The sequence below is a fragment of the Rhea pennata genome, chromosome 26 (assembly GCF_028389875.1).
Source record: "Rhea pennata isolate bPtePen1 chromosome 26, bPtePen1.pri, whole genome shotgun sequence".
NCBI lineage: Eukaryota > Metazoa > Chordata > Aves > Rheiformes > Rheidae > Rhea > Rhea pennata.
The window spans coordinates 238,202-261,191 of record NC_084688.1 but is presented as its reverse complement, the minus strand read 5'-3'; the positions used below and the strand labels follow the sequence as shown (position 1 = coordinate 261,191).

General features: G+C 38.9%; 2 protein-coding genes across 5 annotated transcripts in view; one reads left to right on the top strand and one right to left on the bottom strand.

The window, feature by feature from the left end:
• BRCA1 (BRCA1 DNA repair associated) overlaps positions 1 to 1,517 on the bottom strand; it is a 28,091-nt gene extending 26,574 nt beyond the window's left edge. Inside the window, exon 1 of the mRNA XM_062595870.1 lies at positions 1,438 to 1,517. Within this exon, the coding sequence (XP_062451854.1) occupies positions 1,438 to 1,517 (80 nt within the window). The remainder of the gene's footprint in view (positions 1 to 1,437) is intronic.
• Positions 1,518 to 1,975: 458 nt separating this feature from the next.
• On the top strand, positions 1,976 to 22,832 carry NBR1 (NBR1 autophagy cargo receptor). 4 transcript variants are annotated; one of them, XM_062595746.1, is made up of 22 exons: positions 1,976 to 2,214; positions 2,404 to 2,514; positions 4,762 to 4,824; positions 6,182 to 6,200; positions 6,594 to 6,616; positions 7,428 to 7,646; positions 8,172 to 8,246; positions 9,464 to 9,681; positions 10,674 to 10,838; positions 11,332 to 11,532; positions 13,062 to 13,221; positions 13,674 to 13,958; positions 14,430 to 14,582; positions 15,069 to 15,144; positions 15,592 to 15,702; positions 16,242 to 16,427; positions 16,552 to 16,686; positions 17,470 to 17,812; positions 18,094 to 18,188; positions 18,788 to 18,866; positions 19,661 to 19,766; positions 20,407 to 22,832. In XM_062595746.1, exons 2-22 carry the CDS (start codon positions 2,413 to 2,415, stop codon positions 20,578 to 20,580), a joined length of 2,988 nt encoding a protein of 995 aa, XP_062451730.1. In that variant the 5' UTR covers positions 1,976 to 2,214; positions 2,404 to 2,412; the 3' UTR covers positions 20,581 to 22,832. The 4 variants fall into 4 exon arrangements, with proteins under 4 accessions (XP_062451730.1, XP_062451729.1, XP_062451732.1 ...); XM_062595745.1 differs by having other exon boundaries at positions 20,404 to 22,832; XM_062595748.1 differs by lacking the exon at positions 2,404 to 2,514 and having other exon boundaries at positions 20,404 to 22,832.
• Positions 22,833 to 22,990: the final 158 nt, after the last annotated feature.

Sequence of the window (22,990 nt, the reverse complement as noted above, 5' to 3'; positions counted from 1 at the left end):
AGCCCTGGCTGCACAAGAGAGTTCATGAGTTTCATAGACTCTGTATGTACACAAAAAAAGGTAAAATTCACAATCACAGGAAGGCTAGCACTGAGCAGTATGTTTTGGGGGGGGGGGGGGAGGGGGAACCCTGGCCAAAAGAAATAATGCCGTTATTGCTGAACAGTCTAACTAATGAATGCTTATAGAAAAATATACAGCAACAAGAGCAAAAAGCAGCCCCAGCATTATTCATTCCCCAATCTCCTTCATGCATTTTTTGGATGTTTTCATACTTAAATTTCCTATAACAGAAAAGGAAGATTATACCTGTATGCCTTAATATCACATGAAAATAAAGCAAGACAGGCCCAACCCTCACAATATTCACAGCCTTTTGTCTAGTTTATAGTTAGAACATCACGGGTAAGTGCTTTAAAATCCTATTTTGAAGTGCCATTCACAACATCTGTATTGCTGTTTAAGGTAGAGTACACTATTTTTTATTTAAAACAATAAAAACAGACTTTGAAAATCCCCATTCTGTATTGAATTCAGCTTCATCCCATCAGTCAGCAGTACGAGACTGCATAAGATCACTTTTCAAGACATTAGCAACTTTCACATGCAATGAAGAACAGCAGATGCAAGAAATATTTTCAATTCTTGCTCCTGTAACATTGTTCGTAAAGTCAGTGAGTAACCACGCCAACAATCCAATGGCAACCCTTCAGCAAAAACACTGTGATGGCTCTCTGAGTAAGGATATAATTTGGAAATATTTTTTGCGTGTAGATCTATAAACATTGTACATTCTCTATTCCATATGGTTGTGATAGATGTTATCACCAACATAGAAATTATTTTGGTTTTACAAAGACAGTAAGATAAAGTATTTCTAAATAGATGTAAATGAAAGTATTTAACAGCATTTGCCACCATAGACAAAACAAATGTCAGTAGTTTGGTCCAAGGGAAGGAAGAGGCTTTTTAAAGCTTATTCCGGATGTCGAGGCTTTTAATTAGAACCTATGCTATTTTAGCATTCTATAGTAAAGAACTAAGGACCTCACTTCTGTTGTCAGCTGCTTTACAAACAGTATTCTGATCCAATCAGCTACATTTTTTCCCCCAACTGGATTGAGGGCAGACACTTTGGGTTATGATAATAAAACAGTATTTACAAACAAACAACATACGAACAAAACACAGGTTCTGAACAATTTGAAGGGTATCTGTGCTTTCTCACTTGAGCCTTACAAAGTATCGACTTATCTTAACATCGGCTCAACGCTTACTCTAAAAATTATCTAAAATATTTCTTACTTTCTGATGACACACAAAACTGACAATGCATTTGAACAGAAAAGAATAAAACAACTAGAGATAAAAGGAAAAAAAACACAAAAGACTTGTTGACTATACTACAGCGAAGTTCATATCATTCCCCTGCCATACCATATCGGGCACTCCAGGTTCTTCTGCATAGCTGAAAGGACATTTTGGACATCTCTAACGGCAATCACAGGCACGTCCATCCTTCGCTTCCAAAAACACTGCAAAACCACAGTAAGAAAGTGTCGCACAGCAGCCACAGCAGGGGAACCCCCGCGGCAGCGTCGCCGCTCCCGAGAGCGGAGGGAAACCGTCCGACCCTCGCAGGCGGCAGCTCCTTCAGGGCCAAGAGGCCTCCCGTCAGCGGGCCGGGGCCGGGACACAGCACCGCTGCCTGGAACTGGTCACCCGCCACGCAGCCCGCCCCGCCGCTCTGCGCTTCGCGCCCTTTCCATCACCTAGGAAACCAGCGCACGGAGGCAGCCAATGCTACACCGCGATTGCGGCGCATGGCTGGAGCGCGCTCTCTTATTTGCTCCTTCACGTCGCGTGACGCTTCCGCCTCGGCCGTGGTGGGCCAGTGTAGAGAAGGGGATGACTGATTGGCTCTGTCGCCCCCATGTGATCTCTACGCGTCCTGACCTCACCGCGTGGAGGCGGCCGCTAGGGCCGGTGCGGCTGGGGAGCGCGTAGGGGCGCTGGCAACCGTGCGGAGGGGGAGCGGGCAGGCTGGGCGAGGCGCGGAAGTCGTGGGCGGCGGCGGCGGAAGCTGTCGCGCAGCCTCGGAAGTGAGTGTCCGCTCACGCCGCGGCCACCCGGCTCCGGCCTGCCGGCTCTGTTTATTGTTTTGGTTCCAGATCGCCTGTCCCGCCCTTCTGCCCAATCAGAGCTGTGCGGCAGGTGAGTGGCAGGTGTGGCGGCCAGTAGCGGCGCGCCGAGGGCGCGGGGCTGGCGGGGTCGGTCCGCCATGTTCGGGCCGTCACCCTGGCGGGGAGCGGGCGGCGGCGGCGGCCGGGCTGCGCGGTGACGGGCGGGGAGCGAGGTGCGCCGTGGCCCGGGCGGCCTGACGCGGCTCCCTTGTCTCTACAGGAGCGCGGCATGGAGCCGCAGGTGAACCTCCGCGTGAGCTGCCGCGGCGAGACCCAGAGCTTCCTGGTGTCGAGCTCGGCGCACACGACGTGGGCGGACGTGGAGGCGATGGTGAGGGCTGCCCCCGCCGGGGAGGCCGGAGTCCGGCGCTGCCCTCCCGCTTCCCCGCCCTCCCACCCTCCCCCCCTTTGCAGAGTCCTTTCACTCTGCTGCTGTCGGTGTTTTCTCTTTCATGTTGACAGAAACTTTTACTCATTGTTTTATACTCGATATGGAGCGAAAAGCCTCTTTTGGATAGAACTCTTTATGAGTCGTTTGTCTTTTCTGTGAACAGGTTGTGCTAGCTGTGTGCTTTGCTCTTTTCCACCCCCACAGATAGTTGGTTTTGGCACTGTTTCACTGTAAAGTACTTGACTGTTCCAGTTCTCCACTTCTTATTTCTGTTCAAGTAGACCTGGTGGAATAACTTTTTTCTATTTCTTATAGAGCACTTTCATAAAGACCTGCCTTTGCTATCTGGGGCACTGAGTTGCTAGTATACTTTTTTCCCCTTGCTTCCTGATGCGTCATATGTAGTAGTTTAGATGTAATTGTTTATTTTGTTAGTAGGATATGCACACTTAGTTCCTTATGAAGCTCTGCATATTACATACTAGATAACCTTTCTAAAGAGTTTCTGTTTTGATGTTTACCAGTGCTGTTTAATGAAAATGTCTCCTGGGAGTAAGATGATATTGTGCAGTCGGGATTCTCTTGGTTATGATGAAGTTGCAGTGAATTCCCCCCCCCCCCCCAGTTCTGTAGAAACTGTACTGTTTTTTACCTAGTTTATTCTCAAAGTTGCATCTTAAGAAATTTTATTTATGTTCTATTTTCTGTCTTTTTTTTTGTATAGCTAATGTATTCAGTGTATGTCATCAGATTCTTGCATTGTGTATTATTCACTTTCAGGGTCTAAACTCTATCTGTTTGCTCTTTGCTATATTTCAGTCCTCTAGAAGAGGATCTAGGTCTGATTTAAAATACTTGGGGGCAGTAGGCACTGCAGGAATGTCTGAACTAGTTGGAATCCTAGTTGCGTTAAAGCTGAAAACATGTTGCCCTTAAGGTTATGTAGTATGAGAGTCAGAGTCTGTCTGTTCAAAGTGTGGTGTTTCATTACAATAATGTCACTTCTCCACCCAAGGAAGTACCATTGCATCTCTCTGCATTGTTGTGTGAATGTATTGTTTCAAGGTAGTATGAGATAAACTGTCTTTCTTATTTCTTACTGTATTAAACGTGTCTACTGTCTGTATTGTTAAGTGTATATGGGATTACCAGGTGCCTGGTTCTAGATTGTCTGTTACCACAAACTGTTCTCAAAAGAGCTCAATGTAGAGAAATGTTTGAAATTGCAGTTTCTTCTCGAGTCTCTTAGTGCACTCTCACCTATACTAATTTGGGATATGTAATTTTGGAAGAGTCTGCCTGTAGCACATACATTCTATAACGATCGTAGCTATTCCATTGTGCTCATGTGCTGCTGTGTAAGTCCCAACCATCTGGTAATTTTCTAAGGCTGCTAGTGTCCTTCTGTTAGATCTAGGCTAGCAGAATGTATCTCGTATATAGAAATCTTTTTCTGAAAGAGTTTTCTTTTGAGGAAAAACATGGTTTGTATAGGTGAGAGATATGAAAGCACATATGAGCTTCAAGAACTGTTATTCAGTACAGGGAAACAACAAAGGCAAACTTTGTTTATGGTTCATTTGATGTTTTTGAGCCTGCCTATTAATGCAAAATAGAGAAATAGCCTGTTTTCCTCATTCTGAAATGTGTAATGCATTATATGTATGGTGCATCAGCCAGCTAGTAATAGAATAAGTTACTTTACTCTTTTTGGTACTTGAATTAATTCTAGTTTATCAAAACACAAATAGGTTTGAAATAAGGCCGCTCATGTGTGTATGCTGTTTTCCAGGTGGTCTTTTATGTAAAAGTTAGTGTTCAAGGATTATTGGCTGTAGACTCTGTGTATTGGATTGTTTATCCTGATTGCGTTCAGTAACTCTGAGCAAGTCCTCTTAAAATAGAAAAGTTATTAATTGTTCTTGATTTTGGGGGTAAACATTAACTAGAGAAGGAAAAAAACAGGGAAGAAACTTATTTCTTATAGAAATTCATTATAGAAAATGAAGATTAGAGGCAGGCTATAGGGGACAAAGTTGTTGGACTTTAGAAGAATGCATCTAGTAAAACATCATTTATTTCAACTGAACATGAAGTGGTGGGAGAGTTGAATCGTTTTCCCTATTAATCATGATTCATTGAGAACTACCATAGTCCTGTCTTGCTATGTATTCTGTTTACTTGCAGGTGAAAGTTTCATTTGACTTAAACAACATTCAGATCAAATATGTTGATGAGGATAATGATGAGGTATGTGTATACATGTATTGTTTTCCTGGACATATAAAAATACGGCTGGTGGTGTGAACCTTTCTGCTGCTTGATATTTTGACCTGGGTCTTTTAGGAGCTTAGGTTTTGCAGATCAGAGGTGACTGTTTGTTTGTTTTGTCCCTTTGAGAAGAGAATAGCTACTTGTCCTCTGTTTTCACTCTTAGAATAGCATTCTTATTTTAAAACATTCTTTAGAAGTTGCTGCCTTTCTTTTTTTGCCTACCACTACAGCCCAGTAGAAACAGTCAGTGGTTCAGTACCCTCTGTGGAAGGAATGCTCCTGGAGTTGTGGGGTTGGCTTGTTTGTTTTGGTCAGAATCAGGTGGCTGTAACTGCTTGTCTTCACAACCATGGCAAAGCCCTATCTGTTCAATCTGTATTCCTTCCCCTGAAAAATACAGATTCCCTGTCACTTGCATATGCTTACTTCAGTGATCTGGTGTGCTGAAATCCTCTGCTTGTTTTATTCCAATGCTGTAATCTCCAAGCAGATTACTGACTCAGAAAGGAAATTGGTTACTTTTAGTTGTCCTCATTGAGTAACTTCCTGCTTGGCATAACCTTGCCAGCTGATAGTCTTTCTGTTTGGAGATTTAGATTAGAATGTAGCTCTAAAACTGAACGTTATATCTGCAAAATCTATGTTCTGTTGTTTGATTCATAACTCTCAGCTGTGGAGATGGCAGCTTTTTTCCCTCTAAGAGGAAATGGCAGGATGTTTCCAGAAACATTTTAGAGAAAGATTCTCTCCTTATTTTCTAATCTGTATCTATATAAATATATATTTGCATCTGTTAAAGGTTTTTCTTAAATATTAATAGAATAAACATTGTTCAGAATTATGGAACACTAGCAATTAGCTAGGTTCTTGTACTAGTAATTTCTGTGTGCATGACTGCTAAATGTCACTGTACATGTGTGCACTAGTAGATGGTCGAGTTGGCTTATATCTAAATCAACAAAACAACAAGTGTTGAATGCTGGGCATTAGTAACATCTGGGTCCAACTAGTATTTGTGTGTATACCCAGTGATATTTGCCAAATCTTCTCCACTTTATGTATAGTAGATGAAAGCATGCTTGTTCTGGATTGCAGTAGTGTCAGGGACCTCACTCGTTGTGCAGATCTAATAACAAGCATGTTCTGGTCTGAAATGTCACAATATAGGTTAATAGTTAAACATGGAAGTATTAAATAACAAATACATGAAGAAAGATAGAAGTAGCATTTTAGAAACTCTGAATAAAAGTAGGTTTATTTTGAAAGCACATTAAATGTCAAAAGGAATAGCAGAAGTTGTATTGTGGATCTTACTGTTTTTTTCTCTTTGCAGGTCTCTGTGAATAGCAAAGGTGAGCTCTCTTCCGTAAAGTGAATCAGACCCTAACTGTTTAGGGTTTAGGTCTTTGAAAAAACAAATAAGAAAACTTGTTGGTTGATTGTGGGTTTTGTGTATGACTGGGAGGTCAAATCCTTCCCAAAGGAAAGAATTTTTGATCCATAGGAAGTGAGTTTTTGAAAATGAGGTGTAGCTAGCTGAATGGAATGTTAAATCTGTAGGCTGTAAGTGGATGTTTGTTTATTGCCATATATATAACCTCTGTAAGTTGTTTAAAAATAAAGCTAGTAATGAAAGAAGGTATGAAAGACATTCCTCAATATAAGAGTTCCCAGATATTGTATACTAAAATTAAATGTATTATTTGAGAGGGAAAATTTCATGTTTTTTCTTTGTTTTTCTTTAGAGGAATATGAAGAAGCTTTGAAGGTAATTGGCCTCTTTGACCTTTTAAATATATTAAACTTTCTCCTATGAAAATTGATGTAGTTGAGAAAATCCAGCATTACCTGTAGTAAACAAACTGCTCTGTCTTCTAGGTTTGGACATTAACCTGAATGTTTCACTTTTACATCCAGACTAATTTTGATTTGTATGAATCAGTTCAATAGGTAGTTGTGATTCAGGGCCGTGAACACAGAATTCATTGGCCAAATGACTGACTTTCTCAAATGCTTAAACACTAAACCTCTGTTTGAAGATGCTGTAACAGGATCCCTTTAAAAAATTCTGCTATACAAACACTCCAGTGTTGTACTTTCAGGCAATAAAAATGTCATTGGTAGAATGCTTAGTTACTTAAGTAGTTAATTTTTAGGCCAAATAAGAAATGTATTTCTCTTATAACATTAATTAGTACAGTACTGATGTTTTCAGAACTTTTGTTCATGTTCTAAATTTCTCATCAGAAAGTCACCTGAAAATGTTCTTAAATATTTACTGTAAGTTCCTGGACAAAAGTTCTGTTTACTGGCTTACATAAATAGCTTAATTATAGACTCAAGTCCTGCAGAATATCTGCCTAGTTAACTTATCACTTGTCATAAACTTTCTAGTAAGCAAAAAATGTATAGTTAAAAAAGGTAGAATAAAATATCGTCTGACTGTAATTTGACATGTTACTCAGTTTTCTTGTTCCCTCCCCCCAGTTTCTTCAGTGCAGTATAGTGTTGCATTATAATAGAATTTTATGTTACTTGCAATTGAAGAAAATAGTGACTATCATGCCCTGTTCATTTAGATTGCAGTTAAACAAGGAAATCAACTCCAGATGAATGTGTACGAAGGAAACAGTTCTCCAGAAGGAATTTCATATTCTTGTCCTTTGCAACTGTGTGAAAACACTATGTCAGAAGAGTTGGCTGTCATTAAAGACAGGAGGAAACCTCTCTCACACTATTCCATGATAACTCCAGGGTTAGAGGAAGACAAAAAAAATGAAAAGGAGGTGACAAATCAGGTAGGATGCAGAGCTGGATTATGTATTCATTAAAAATAATAATAAAGTGTAACTTGCTTCACAGACTGGTTATCATCTTTACCCATATGTTAAAACTTTGTTAGAACTTGGTCATGATTTGCAGCTATCTGTACTGATTGAAGGTAGCAAAATTGAATGTCTTCAAGAGGATGATTTGGTGCAGCATTTAGAAATACAGATTCTTTAATGCTGGCTAATCTTCAATATTTTGAAAAGCAATAATCTGACTCCTTAAGCGGTGATTACCAGCTAATAACTTCTAGCTGACTTTATTTCTTTTGCTTTGATATGTAATTCCACTCAAATGCTAAGAAGGCAGAAATCTTTCAGGACAATCCTAGTGGCTTGATTGTGAGGCTTTTCTACTGTTCTTCTGAAACCTTGAAATGGTGTTTGGGGAAAGCTACTTGAAAGGAGAGCTGTTTGAAAGTAGTTACTTGCTGTATTCATTTGTTTGCAGCTTTGCATGCTTACTATTTTTGGCTCTTTTCCCCTCCCTCCCAGCAAAAGTTGAATCTTAATAGAAAAGGAAGAAAAAATGAAAATCCTCCAAAATGGTTTACTAGCTACTTGGAAACAGTAAGTGTGTTTTCTTCTGTATTTTAGTGTTCTTAAAGGATTACATGAGAGACAATAGGTGGAAAAGATATTTGTGATGCTTAACATTTGCTTTCAATACTTGGGAGCAAGTGCATCTAATCCCATGGCTTTTATGGAGATAAGTGGAACTCGGACATGGACTATCGAGATGCCATTACACTTCTAAAATATAGATGCTATCTTAAAAATAAAAACTGATACATGATGTTACTTGTCACATCTGGGTTATGTTTGGCTTATACATTTGATAGGTTTGAATATAGTTTTCAGTAGTAGTATTTTTGATTAAGGCTGGAGTAGTTGTTTAGATGTTCTTCCATTTGGTGTTTTGAAATTCTTGTGCTAGAATCTATGTTGTATTCCAGACATCCATAGGAACTTTATGGGTAGTCATCATGAGACAGAGCATGAAATAAGGTGTTGCTTTTGGAGAATCTTGTTTGACCAGTTTCAGTGGGGTAATACTAATGCTTAGGATTTCCTGAGATTTGAAGCACAGTATTTAATGACCTTGCTTTTATTGATTTTTTTTTTTTCACTTAAAGAAAATATTTTTCAAGAGGCCAATGAATATGACCTATAGATTGATAAAATATGAGTGTTAGCTGTTCATTTGTTTTGAGCAGCTAATAAGTATCAGACTGAGAAGCAGCTAGCTAAGAACTGTAAGAATTAATCAGCTAGTGACTTCTTGAGATTTAAAAGGTGTGATGATGCAATAGCATATGCATTTATCTTTAAGGTTTTTTTCCCATCCTTTGCAAGCTCTGTGTACAAGCTAAAGAGCTTCCATGCATTAGGGAAGTAAATAATTGTATTTGAAATATTCTTAGTGGTTAAAGTCAGGACTTAGAGATGAACAGAAACTCTAGAAAGAAGTGTTGGAGATCTGTTAGTTATCTAGGAGATTCATGTGCTGCTTTTTTGTGCAAGGCTATGGAATTATTGTAATATTTATACTGTAAGCATGAGTGTATGAACTTCAAATTTGGCTTGATAAAACCTGAGGGCTAGTATTCTCTAAAATCCCCATTGAGGAACGGGATATTTGTTCAATTTGATCTGGAATGTGCCGTGTAGGGGGGTAGATTCTGAACTGCTTTATGAGTTACGAGGTAGGAGGTTTGGAGCAATGCAGTCCAATTTCTGAAGCTGTATAGGTGTAAATCCCATTCATGACTACCTCATTTTTTCAGTTCAGGGAACAGGTAGTTAAGGAAACTGTTGAGAAACTTGAGCAGAAGCTATATGAGAAGCTTGTTCATCACAATCAGCCTCCAGATTTTTCTGAGAGCTCCATTACAGCAGCACCTCCAACTTTGGAGACCAAGTCAGTGAATGGCAGCCAGTGTGACTGGCTGATCTCCTGCTGCAACTGTCAGACCCGAATCGTTGGAGTCCGCTATCAGTGCAGGTAAAATCTGATAAGAGATGGATATATGAAAAATCTAACAGTTAAGTCATATGAATGAGAATCTGAGAAACTCTGTTGTTGTCAGATTTCCATGTGGCTAATCTGTGTAGCATTATATACATTTCAGAACTCCTGGTATGTGTCTGATAAACAGCTTATGTTCTCAGCTGTTGTGACCAGTCTTCATCTATGTAAGAGCAAGATTGATACTGCTTTGATAAAATATGAAAATTAAAATAATGTAGAAGAACTTTAATATTTTTGTTATAGCTTCAAAAAACATTCTTTTGCATTTAATCTAATGCTGTCATTGCAAAGGAAGTGTTTCAGCCAGTTCAGTTAACTTCAAGTTGGGGGGGAGAAGTGGGTAGAGGGATAACTTCTTATAACAACCAGTTTTTAAAAATACATTATTTAATTTAACTCTGATAATCAGTAAGATTAAGAGAGGTCATGTGTTCTTCAGAAAAGTCTCTGTTGTCAATTAGTTGTTAATTACTTATCAAAACGTAATTCCTATAAGTGAGGCATCTGAAGTGAGGTTTTGCTTGAATGAGGCAGTTGCTGTGAAGATAACTATTTCAAGACTAGGCAACAACAGTGACTGGGATGCCAGTAGGGGTTTTCCTTTGGATGTTTTTATTAGCAGCATCAGGAGACAATCTGTTCTTACCAGTCTTGTTTCTGCAGTGCTGCCTGCTTTACATCCCTGAAAGACAGATGAAAGCTTCAGTTGACTTCCCATATAATGCTAATGCTGACACTGTATTTCAGTATAATATTTTATATCCTTTATAGCAACAATCTATTGTCCATCACTCGTGCTAAGGAAAGTGTCCATCTGGGAGAGGCAGCTTCTGTTTCACTCAGTCACTGCTTACAGTGGTATTTTGGTACTGAATTTGTTTCTTGGGTTAATTATCCTTCCATATCTCTTTCTAGTGCACTAATTCCTTGTCCATCTCTAATATTCTGCCTTCTCTGCTTTGCAGCCTTTGTCCAGCTTATAGTATCTGTGAACAATGTGAAGCAGGAACATATGTGCATGATCCCAATCATGTTTTGTTAAAGCTGCGAAGACCTATACTGTGTGTTGCTGAGAATTATGGTCTTGCACAGTTTTCACCTCGCCTCCCTGCTTCCCTGGAGCAAGTTAGGTAAATGGTGGCATATGTCAGTCCTTGACAAGATTGTCCTGATAGCAGAGTGAAAACACCTGGATTTGGGGTGCTGTACTTGTTTTATGAATCTAGAGAACCATAAGAAATGGAAAGGATGCTCTGAAAATAGTGACGTACTTTATAAATAGTTGGAGTTCAACACTCTTACAGAACCTTTTTTTCTTAAAAAAAAGAAAATAGAAAAGGTAGTTATCCTGTATGATAGAGGTTTTTGTGTAATAGGAGGGGTTGCAAACTTTGAGACCTTGCTGTTTCTTTGAGGAGTGTATACTAATCTGTCTTTAAGTTTGCTCTTTCACTGAGGCTATCTACATCAGCCGCTATGTAGACACTTTTAAAAATCAGGAATATCCAGTCTAGAAGCATGACATGTTCCCTGAAATGTTCTCTTTGAGACTAAGACTGTTGACTGAAGTTGAATCATAATCCACTTAGTATATTGTAATCAGGTGGCTTACTTTCTGTGCAGGCTCCAGAAACAGATGGACAAAAGATTTCTGAAGGCAGAAAAGCAAAGATTACGAGCAGAGAAGAAACAACGAAAGGCGGAGGTCCGAGAGCTCAAAAAGCAGCTCAAATTGCACAGGAAGATTCACCTGTGGAACTCTGTCCATGTCTTGGAAACTAGTGGTTCACCAACTCTGAAGTCTGAGAGTCTCCAACCCTTCATGTAAGGGATGATGTTATCTGAGCGTTTTTTAATTACACTGAGAAATGATGGGACTGAGTTAAAGTAATACAGGGAAGATTATGAAATCTGTCATTCATTTTAAAGCATTATTTGCAATTGGAATCCATGAGAATTTTGTCTTAAGTGAAGTTTGCGGAGTGGAGGGTTCCTCCTTGGAGGAGTGTGGGACATACAGAAAGCAACTGATGTTTATTACTGGAAACTTAAACAGATTTATGCAAATGTAGGAGGAAGGGGTATGCTCAGGCTTATATGTACGCATATGCTCACACACACAGTGTAAGTCAAGACTGTTGCTGACTTTAAAGAGCATCTTCCTAATTTTCTTCTCTTGAAATCAAGTATATTCTGTGTGCTCGTGTTCATTGTGTCTTTTTTTTTTTTTTTTAATATGAACTTAAGCTGTGGCTTATTAGACAACAGCCTTTTGTGCAAGACAGACTACTTTACATTTTCCTATCTGTTTTTGTTTTATGAATGTACAGGTATAAAACTTGCACAGTTTCTTTAATTCATCCCTTCTAATTAGGGCATTTCTGAGAATCAAAGTAGCATTACTTATACCTGTCGAGAACTAAAAATAGCCATTTTTGCTTCCAGTCAACTGAACAAACTACAGCTACAGGAACAAAATCATTGTTCACTTGAATTTTCTTTTAGATATTTGAAAGGCTGCATTAATACCAGCGACTTCATTATCTTTCTTCACAGCACCCAAACTGACAGTGAAGCTTTCTATTACACCTGTTTTTACTGTAACATCCAACTAAAGAACAATGTCACCAGTGCTAAACTGTATCACAGTCTTTGATTCAACATCAGAAAGATAAAGTAACTTCATTCTCTAACAAAATAACCTTTGGAATTTCAGCTGTTAAAACAGCATGAAGTGAAGGCTGCTAAATTTGTTCATGTATTTCCTGAGCTGCATTGAGTTCTGAGCCTATCAAAAATAGGGAAATACATAGTAGGGAATGACAATTTAACATCTAGTTTTGATTGTGGTTCTTCACAAAAACTGACAGGTGCCTAGTTTAAATGAAATTTCTTCCCCTGTACAGGTTAGTCAATCTTATTAGTTTCTCTGTGAAGACAAACACTAAAGTTCAGGTTGAAAAAAAATTTCTTCAGGTGCGCTGCTGAGTATAGGCCAAAGTACTGTAAGACTAAAGCGAATCAGCTGAAGAGTGAACTCCTCTGTTGCACTTGAGTGCTGTAATTATGATACATATTCTTCCAAATGAACAAATCTTGTTTTGATATGTTCAAGCTAAGGAAGACACAGTACTATGATGTTTAGAGTTGTGATGGAAGGAGTAGCAAAAATATTAGCATTTTGAAGCTGCACCACTGTTGGAAGATAAACTAAATTTCCTCTATCTTTTTTAGTCAGTGAAATACCTGCAGAAGCCACTAAGCTGTGTGTTTGTTTGTTTGTTTGTTTTTTCCCTCCTCTTCCCGCCCCTTCCTCTTTTCCCTCCTCTTCCCGCCCCTTCCTCCTATCGCAGGAATTCCAGCCAACCCTTCCAAGCAATTGTCCCAACATTGAGTGCAGTATTTGTGGATGAGAATTTGCCAGATGGGACTCACTTGAAGCCAGGAACAAAGTTTATTAAACATTGGCAAATGAAAAACACTGGCAATGTGGAATGGAGCTCGGATACAAAGGTATTTTTCCTTTGCCATTGCTTTTACACATTAAATAATTCTGGAAGATAATATTTGTATGTTTTGAGAATTTTAGTTCATGATTTTGGTTGGCCTGTTAATTCTAGGGTAATGTGTTGTCTTAGGTACTGCTTACAGCTACAGCGTGAGGAGGGAAGCAGTCGATCAACATAGCTGAAAAGGTCTTGTGCTATTCTGTTACAGTTTAACCTTGTAATAATAGGTAGCTTGCATTCCTGACTTTTAAAAAGCCTTTCTTTGAGTAAATATCTAGTTCATATTGAACGAGGGATGATACCTCACTTCTGCAGTGTCTGTGACTAGTGTGGGAGCACAAACTTCTCCACCAGCTGTGGGGATTAAGGAGCGTTTTGGGCTTTTCATATAGATACTGAGCATGGAGAAGAGAGGCTGCTGGTAAACTTCGTTTTTGCTTTTTCTGCTTATTTCAGCTGAAACTTATGTGGGGAAATTTGACGTTGGCATCTTCTGAAAAAGATGTGTTAGTACCATCCCTTCCATCAGGGCAAGTAGGAACTGTTTCAGTTGAGTTTGTGGCTCCTAATATAGAAGGAACCTACACATCTCACTGGAGGCTGTCACACAGAGGGGAACAGTTTGGGCCCAGGATTTGGTGCAGTATTGTTGTGGATCCCTCCCCACCTACTGACTGTCTAAAGAGCAATTGGAAGGATTCTGACTCCCATCAAAAGGATAAAGCTTCTGGTAACAAACAGGCAAGTATCTCAACTTATTCTTCAGGCAACTGTGAATTGCCTAGTAGAAGGAGCAGTTTATATTGTTCAGTGCAGTGGTTGTCCCTAACTGTATTAATCTTCTAGGATTAATTTAGTTGTTTGTTTCTATTTTTTGTTTTCTGTAGAGAAGAGAAACGCTGCCTTTACTGCAGTAGTAAGTTCTGAAGTAGTAGTTCTTTCTTTGATAGGCACAAGATTGGTTATCAAAGTCTATTGCAGCAATGTATCTAGTTCTTTGATCAAACTGCAACATTGCAGGGTTCCTCTTCAGTATGTTGAATATTGTCCTTATGACCCTAAAATGAGTTGAATTAAATCTTTTTTTTTTTCAAGTTACTTTTATTGTTATATACAATGCTCAACTTCACATTTTATGAAACTATTTGCTATCTAACTAAGGTGCTCTGGGATACTGACTAAGGTGCTCTGGGATGCTATTTGCTTTTCCAGGATGCTTCCCTGAGGACAGAAGCAGATGCTCAAATGATGGGCAAAGTCATGGAGCAGGCTGAATTACCTCTGTCAAATACTCCTTTAAAGATCAGAAATCTGCCGAGTGAGAGACAATTTTATATCCCATCAGTTGATCTCCTCACTGCACAGGTAAAGTACTAGAATTCAGGTAGAGGTGAAAGAAATGCTAGTTGCATCTTAGTTTTGATATCTAAGTCATAGCCATTCATAAGAATAGATAGCTTGAGCTTTAGAATTGCCACTCTTTGTTTTCAGGATAGTATATTGCATTTTACATAGAACTATTTCTATGAATCAGTAGTGGCAACTGACTGGTACTGTACTGGAAATCTTCTGTCCTGCACATATCTTCCATGATGAATTGCTGGATTATGTCTTTCTGTAACCCTTAACAAGGGAATGCTCTAGTTTTTACTCTTCCTGGCTCAGTTTGTATCCTGTCATCTATGATGCAGATGGACCTGTGGCAAGACTGCCCTCTGTCTGAGATCATGCCAAGTACCTGACAAATTAGAGTAGACTTCTAAGATAATGGGATCTGATGCCGGGAAGTACCAGATGGGATTCTGGTTTAAGATCTACTAATTAAAAACTGTGTGGGATTTCTTTCTATAGGATTTACTGTCCTTTGAGCTACTGGATATTAATATTGTACAGGAATTGGAGCGAGTGCCACACAATACTCCAGTTGGTAAGGACCTTCTGATATTTTGGGGTGCGTCTTTACTGTTACGTGTTACTAGTTCTATGAAAAGATAAACTTGTGCAGAAGGCTTATTTGTGGCTCGGGCTAGAGTGTCTTCCACTTCCACAGTCACCTCTCCATTTTAAATCTTGCTGCAGCCTTCAAAGAGATATTTGGTGGGTTTTCATATTTTCAGTCTAGACTTCTTTCCACCTTCACATCCACAAGATTGTAAGATCCCAGATGTTAAGGTAAGTGTTTTCTTTGCTCAGCCAATGTAATGTAAGGCAAGCAGTCCGTTTCTTTAAAAGTATCTTATAAAGTAACTGAATTTCTTCAGTCTTGGAACAAATATTCCTTAAAAAGGATAACTTAAAAGATTGCCTCATAGAAGAAGAAAGGAGGACTCCTACTCCTTCAATATCAATTATCTTTACTGCCTTTGTTTTTCAGACATGACTCCATGCATGTCACCTTTGCCATATGATAACCCCTTGCTGGAGAAACCTGGCTTAGGTCAGATAGAGGAGGAGAAGGAGGGAAGTGGATTTAAACCACTGCCTGGTAAGCAGCAATCGATCGGGGGTGGGGGAGGAGGATGTCCTAACTTTTGTGCGATCACTAGGCTTGATAAGTTTTAGTTGCACATCACACACAGGAATTAGAATTCTTTATGTATGTGGATGTCTTGTTTCTTTGTTTTTCCACAGAAGGTGGAAAAACAAACAGATGTTTGGCTCATTCTGCAGCCCCTAATGACTCTTCGACTATAGAGGTTGGAATCTAATATAACTAAAATTCAGAAATAAAATTATCAATTCTAGCAAATAGACAAATCCAAATGAGATGATTGATTGAAAACTTGCTCTTTACTTTGTACACTGGGTTATACTCAAACACTCTGGCTTCCCTACTTAAAATTCTTTTCATGTTTAACTTGGAACACATTTAACATGAACTCCAAAATGTTTCAATTCTGAGAAGGAAGTAACACTGAGAATTGGGGTTAGCTTTTTTTACAGGAAGGGCAGGTGGAAAAAAGTTGTTCTTGTATTTACATTGCCTTTTAGTGACACTAATCTGTCACATTTCCTCTATCAAAGGAGTGGCTGAAGCCTGTTTGACTGCTGATACTTGCATGGTGAAAATGAGAGCTGAGCATCCATTGAACCAGGAGGAAGGGGAAGAAGATATGAGTGGGACTCAATTTGTCTGTGAAACTGTCATTCGTTCTCTTACCCTGGATGCTGCACCTGACCATAAGCCCCCACAAAGGAAAACTGTGCAGAGTGGGTACTATTAGCTAGCTTCTGTGGCTTCATGTTTTTGCAGCCAAACATTTACAGCAAATTGCCTTGTTCTGCAGTTGGTGAGGTTTTTTTTTTTCCTTCTTTTTTTTATTTTTATTTTAAGACTCTTTGCAAACACTAGAAAATACCTTCAGCTGTAATCTGAAAAGTGAAGGATCTCCTAGGATAAAAACTAATTATACTTCCAAAAGAGAAGCAAAGATTCACCACTTGGAGGCAATGAGAGAAAATGAATATGGTAAGTAAATTAGGTAAAGATGTAGTTTTTGAATATAAGATAAAGCTTTAACAGGGACTACAGTAAATTCAGATGTAAAAGGATATCTGACAGTGTTCTAGAAAATTGATCCTCGTTACTGCATCATAAAATGAGTGTCAGTACTCTGAATATACAGCAGTTTTAGCAGCTTTCTGTTACATAGTGAAGTTGAAACATAAGGGTTCCAGCAAGGCTCTTTACTGTGAGGGTAACAAAGCACTGGAGCCAGGTTGTCCAGAGAGGTTGTGGAATCTCCTCTTCTGGAGATATTCAAAACCTGCTTGGAGATGATCTTGTGCAAGATGCTCTAGGTGACGTTGCTTGAGCAGGTGGGGTTGGACTAGATGATTTCCAGAGGTCCCTTCCAACCTCAACCATTCTGTGATGTGGTATGTGTTCAGTGACAGGTGCTTATACACTTCAGCCTGACTGTTGTCTCCATATTTTGTGCACATAGCTGCAGAGTACTTCTTGCTGTGAACTGTTGTTGATGCATGGTATTCAAGAGCTGAAAACTGCTCTCTCAACTTCTCAGTGTAGGTGTTATTCCTGGTGAATGCTGCATAAATTAAAGAGGAAGATCTATTCCTTTTTCACACTCCCCACCCCTGATCTGCTCCTCAGAAATTATACCGTTAACATCAGCTACAAGGATTTACAGTTGTTCCTGAGTACTTGTCTTTTTTACCCAGGAGAGTACAGTCTTTGCTGTTATACGAACAAAATGGACTTTTTAAAATACTTTTTTCTTTTATTTTTAAGAGGAACTCCCATTGTCTGATGGGCAAGCAAACACCTGTAGTGAGACTGGCAATTATGATGATGATGATGCTACAGATGATGTTCAAAGTCAAGGCTCTTCTGCTTCATCAGAGGATTATATCATTATTCTTCCTGAGTGTTTTGATACCAGCCGTCCTTTAGGAGAGTCCATGTATAGTTCTGCTCTTTCTCAGCCCAGTTTGGACAAAACAGGAGAACCTGAAACACAAGCAGGGAATCCAGAAGGTGGAAGCCAGCTGCAGATCCACAGCATCAATGATGTTTTGACAGCTGTAGTACCTTTGACCTCAGAGATCATGGACACCGTACCACAGAAACACATGTATGCATTTTATTCTTTGACCAGAATAAAATGGTTATGTTAGAATTGCTGCAGGCTCTGCAGGACTGTGTGTAAGCTCAGTGTCCAGATAGAAATTGTTGCAACAATTTCTGTGTCACGTATATTAGAGTGAATGTGCTAAATCCTGGAACTTCTTACAAGCTTGTACTTGCTGAACTGAAGAGAGGGAAGGGAGTTTGTGAATATGTTTCCTGCAGATCTTGACTTACCTAAGTACTTCTGTTCTAAGCATACGTAATTGTTTTGCTTTATTTTCTCAGGAATCTTGCTTCTCTTCAGAATCATGTCTTCGAAGAACCAAACTTACCAGCTTCAGAGGATGTCTCTTCCACCTCTCTTGATCAAATAAGAGAAGGTATTGATAGTGCTTAACAGCTCTGTCTGTACCCTTTTCTCCTGCTCCTTGTATCTAGCATTGGATTTGGTATCCTGTTGTTCTTAAGGAAAGCAGAAATCTACCAAGTAACAACAGTTTGGTTTTCTCTGGGCATTGAAATTTTACTATACAGAAGACTTGAATAAAGAAATAATTGGCTTTGTGGATCAGCTTTGAGAAGGTGATGTGTTCATTAGAAATGGTAGGAGACTATCCAGAGACCTCTGTAGATGTTTGGGAAATTGAGTTCCAGAGGAAGGTAAGGAAAGGCATCTTATGAGCTGTGTTTAAACTGCTATTACAGTCATTGGGAGCTCCGACAGCAGTTCATCTCATGTTAAAGTCGGTGCCTATGACTAATCAGCCAAATTACTTCTGGGATTTTTCTGACTGTTAACTGTAGTGAGAATCTTGGATGTCTAGTTTGCATCTAAATAACTAAATTTGAAAGTATTAATTCTAGACTGAATCATACTCCTTTCCGTTTGTGTATATAAATTGCCTCTTCTCAGCTCATTGACTGGACCTGTTAATGTGATTTGAGTTTTTTGTGATATATTTTTTTTTCCTCCTTCTAGAACCCAGAGGTGAAGACAGTCGTGGACCAGAATCTTCTGGATTTATGACTAGTAAATCAAAGTGCTCAGAATACTCAAGGTAACGAAACTAGCTGTTTTCACAAATAGTGTTTATTCTGTAGCTCCTCTTTCAAAACAAGAACTGCTAAATTAACATGAGCACTTAGTGGAAAACACTGGTTTAGAGATCTCACGTAGCCAGTATTTTTGGAGAAAACTCCCCCTCTGCCCTTACTCCCCATTTTTTTTTTATTATTTAAAGGTAATAGATAACTGTATAAGATTATTTTTGTAAGATCTCATTTTGTATTTGGACACAAATAGGAAGTATCCAGAACTGGTGAGCAGAGGCATGTATGATGAGCTCAAAGTGAAAAGTTGAATCCTAAAATTCTGCAGTGTCTTCCTTTTCTTCCCCCCACACCCCCGAATCTCAGGATCCCTAAAATATGGGTGTAGTAAGTTATGATACAAAATTAAACATGAAATACTGAGACTGGAGGAGTAAAACATTGAGCAGAATACTTAAGTGGCTAAGAATCCAGACAGAAGTCATTCTGGCCTGGAATGGATGTCGCAGTGCACACCTTCCATGTATAGAGGAACTCTTTTTGAGTGAGAATACTTAATTCTTTACAACTGGTAGTCATGGTATGGAAAGAAAATTAATGTACTTCAGCATTAGAAGAGCTTAATGCAAGTATCAAGAAAAAAAGAATGAGTTTCCCAGATAGTCTGAACAGATTCCTCTGGATAATAGGTTTTCTCCAAGAACTAAATCTCAATTGGCCCTTTAACAGGGGGAGACATTCTTGTAACTGAAATATCAATTTACAGTCAGTAAAGTCAATTGTATATCTAACTTCTCTGCAGATACCCCCAAGGAAGCAGCATTGCAGGAGGACTAGTTAAAGGAGCTTTGTCAGTTGCTGCCTCTGCCTACAAAGCACTGTTTGCTGGGTCGCCCACTATAGAACAGGTAAAATATTTTTTTTTTCCTGTATACTATGAGAGATTTATAAATGTTATCTTAAAATTACAGGTGTATATTTTATAAATGTTTTAACATTGTGTGTAGTACTACTACTTGACATAGTGCATGCATTAGAATGTTCAATGACTGAGCTACTTCTAGTCTTGAGTAGGAATAGATCTAGTAAACTTAACTTGAAACACTATTTTTAATCTGTCTCCAAGAATGATAATACATTGATTGTATTTGCTGGCCGTTGCACTCCACTGAATTCTCTATGACTATTTGTGAAAACAAAATTGAGTGTGGTGGTACTGTTATTGTTTTATTGTCAGACTGACGAAGGACCACTACAGCCAAAACCAAATAAATATTCATCTTTAAAAGACTTGTTAGTAGACCAAAGCCAGTTTGCAAGGCTTAGATACTATAACAGTATTTGATAGCATCACATTCCCTTCTCCCACTTAACTGACAAGGCTGATTCAGTCTGCCCCAGAAGAATAAACGAGTCACAAATGAAAAATTCCTGTTCCCAGGGATTATCCTATTACTCCTTAAGCTCTTTGTAGTGTAGTCTGACCCACAGTATGCATTCAGGGGAGACACTTGCAAACAATTCTGTATTTCCTCTTGTTTTAAGCAGCCTACAGCTACAGAAGAGCATACTGCCACTCTTCTATCCAGTCTATGTGAGATGGGATTCTGTGACAGGCAGTTAAACCTGCAACTGCTGAAGAAACACAACAACAATATGGTTCAAGTGGTAACCGAATTACTTCAGATCAATAACAGTGACTGGTATGGTATTAGATGCTGAACTTTTCTGGTGAAGGGAGGAACAGTCTTCATTGAGCAGACTCATTAAACACTGCAACAGTAGCAGGCTGCTCCTCAGCTTTTTCTGTTCTGGGGTGCGGCTAAAAAGTTTGTGTTCCTTAGTGAACTTTTGAGGTGGATTTTTCTTCTGTCTCTTCTTTTTTTTTCTTCTTCTTTTTTTTTTTTTTTTAATGGAAATGTCACAGCATTATATCAATTGGAGACCAGATTGTCAACTTTACTTTGGACCTCATAAATGAGTAGCCTTTAAGTCTCTAATCTGATACTGAATTCCTTTTATCTGGGAATCCTGTAGAATGACTTCTAGTCAAGTGAAAACTTCCCCTTTTATTGAGTGTGAAGAAATTTTTAAGGCAGATGGAAACTCCTGTTGACTGTAACAAGCTTTGGAAGAGGAACCAATGCTAAATGCTGCTGTAAAATATATATTAGACAAGACTACAAGAGATGCCCACAGCTAGCAATTTGCTTCTGATATAATTTAGTAGCTGACTTTTGTCTAACATATGATAGCAATATAACCTTTAAACTATACAAATCCTTTTAGAAGAAAAAGGTTGCTCATAAAATAGTCATATTAAACAATGAAACAACTTCTAAAGTCAAGTGTAACTGCTTTTGATTTAATCTGATAAGTATCAAGAGTGTCATTGTTTCATGTAGTAGAATGAAACATGAGAATAAATTTACCAGCAGCTATTAAACTATCTCTAATAATGATAGTAGTATATCTCTAACAGAATATATAGCATACATAAAATACTTTGTTAAAGTCTAATTGTAGGAAAGGCCTTTCTAAGAGCCTTTTGGAGACGATTTGTAAAGAGGTTAAAGATTTGACCACTTTATTTTTATTTTTTTTTCTAACTCAGTGTAGTGCAAGCCTTTTATTCTGCTGATACTACGTGGAAGAATTGAAGAATGTGTAGAAAGCCAGACCTGAACTGGAGTGCAAATTCTAGTAATGTTTGGGAATGTAAAGAGTGCCTGAGGTAGAGAGGGGTGACTTCTGGTTTATTTTGAGAATAAATTTGAGAGTATTAAGTGTACAGTCACCCTTGATGGTTCTAGCTGGCCACATTTCATTGACACATCTGTAGGATTCAGTTTCTTGCAAGATTTTGCTTTAGATGCCCATACTTAATTTGGAAGTCTGAGAATTCCCTTTTTAAACATACCAAGAGATTTGATTCTGAAGAATCTCAAGAAACCAGCAACATCCACTGCTGTGCAGTGGAGTATCAATTGATAAGTGTTTAGAAGCCAGTCCTCTGAAAGCAACAGCAGTGTTGGCTACATTCTTACTTTCAAGCAGATTTTTTTTTCCTTGCTGCAATAAGAGACCATTGTTCTGAAATTTTATATTACTGCAGCTTCAATTTTTTTTTCTGTTTTGACAGGATGTAGTTGAAGCAGTATTAGTAATATTATTGTGACTGACCCAGTAATCATTAGTCTTTCTTAAATACCTAATACCCTTATATAAGATACCATAAAAGTGAGTGAAGAAAAATGTGTATCATAGCATTTTTGTTTTAAACCTATTTTTATAGATGATGGAAGATAAAATACTCTTAAATGTTTATTTTGAAATATAGTGGGCTATTTTGCAGTGTTTCCCATCTGTCTTTACCCCAGTATAGCTCTAACCTGCTGTGGACCACAAAGATCTTTCTGTAACTTGAACTTACTGTTTTTCTGCCATAACTTTTGCATTCTGTTCTGAGTACCTTTTGGCTCATGCTTCCTCCAGGAGGAGGAAAGGGCAGGGATGAAATACAGTGGCTGGCAATGTTTCTAAGCCTAATGGGCTTGTCTGCTTTTAATCAGGATTTCACAGCAGGACACATGTTCTTTCTAAGTGTATCTTCATATTTGAGGAATGTTAATGTTTTCTGTAAATTAACAAAACACTAAAATGGTTTGAAGAAAAACACTTCATTGCAGTTTGAAATGTGTGGTGTGACATGCTCTTTTCTTTAATTCCCTACACTTTAATGCTTAGTTTATTCGTTTTAGATGATGTATGCTCAGGCTTAGGGTACATTTGTTGGCTTTGTATATTTTGTTAATGGATGCATGGTATAATTTATAATATATTCTAGAGTGCAGATTTGACCTCTGTATCTTATTTAGGATGAGCACTTTAAAGTCAGCTGTGATGGGAGAGGAGGAGGCAGAGTGGGGAAGACAAACTTTGCCTCTGTCCTTACAATAAAACTTCTACCTGGCTGAGTGTCTCGTGGGCTCTTTACAAGCAAGGAGGTGGTTGGGTGGGAGCCCAGTGGGCCATGGTAGCTTGTGGCCCAGGGGCAGTGGAGGGGCTGGGGGAAGCGGGGAAAGCTGCCTGCCCAGGCCCGCCCTGCGGGGGCTGCTTGGGGGGCCGGGCT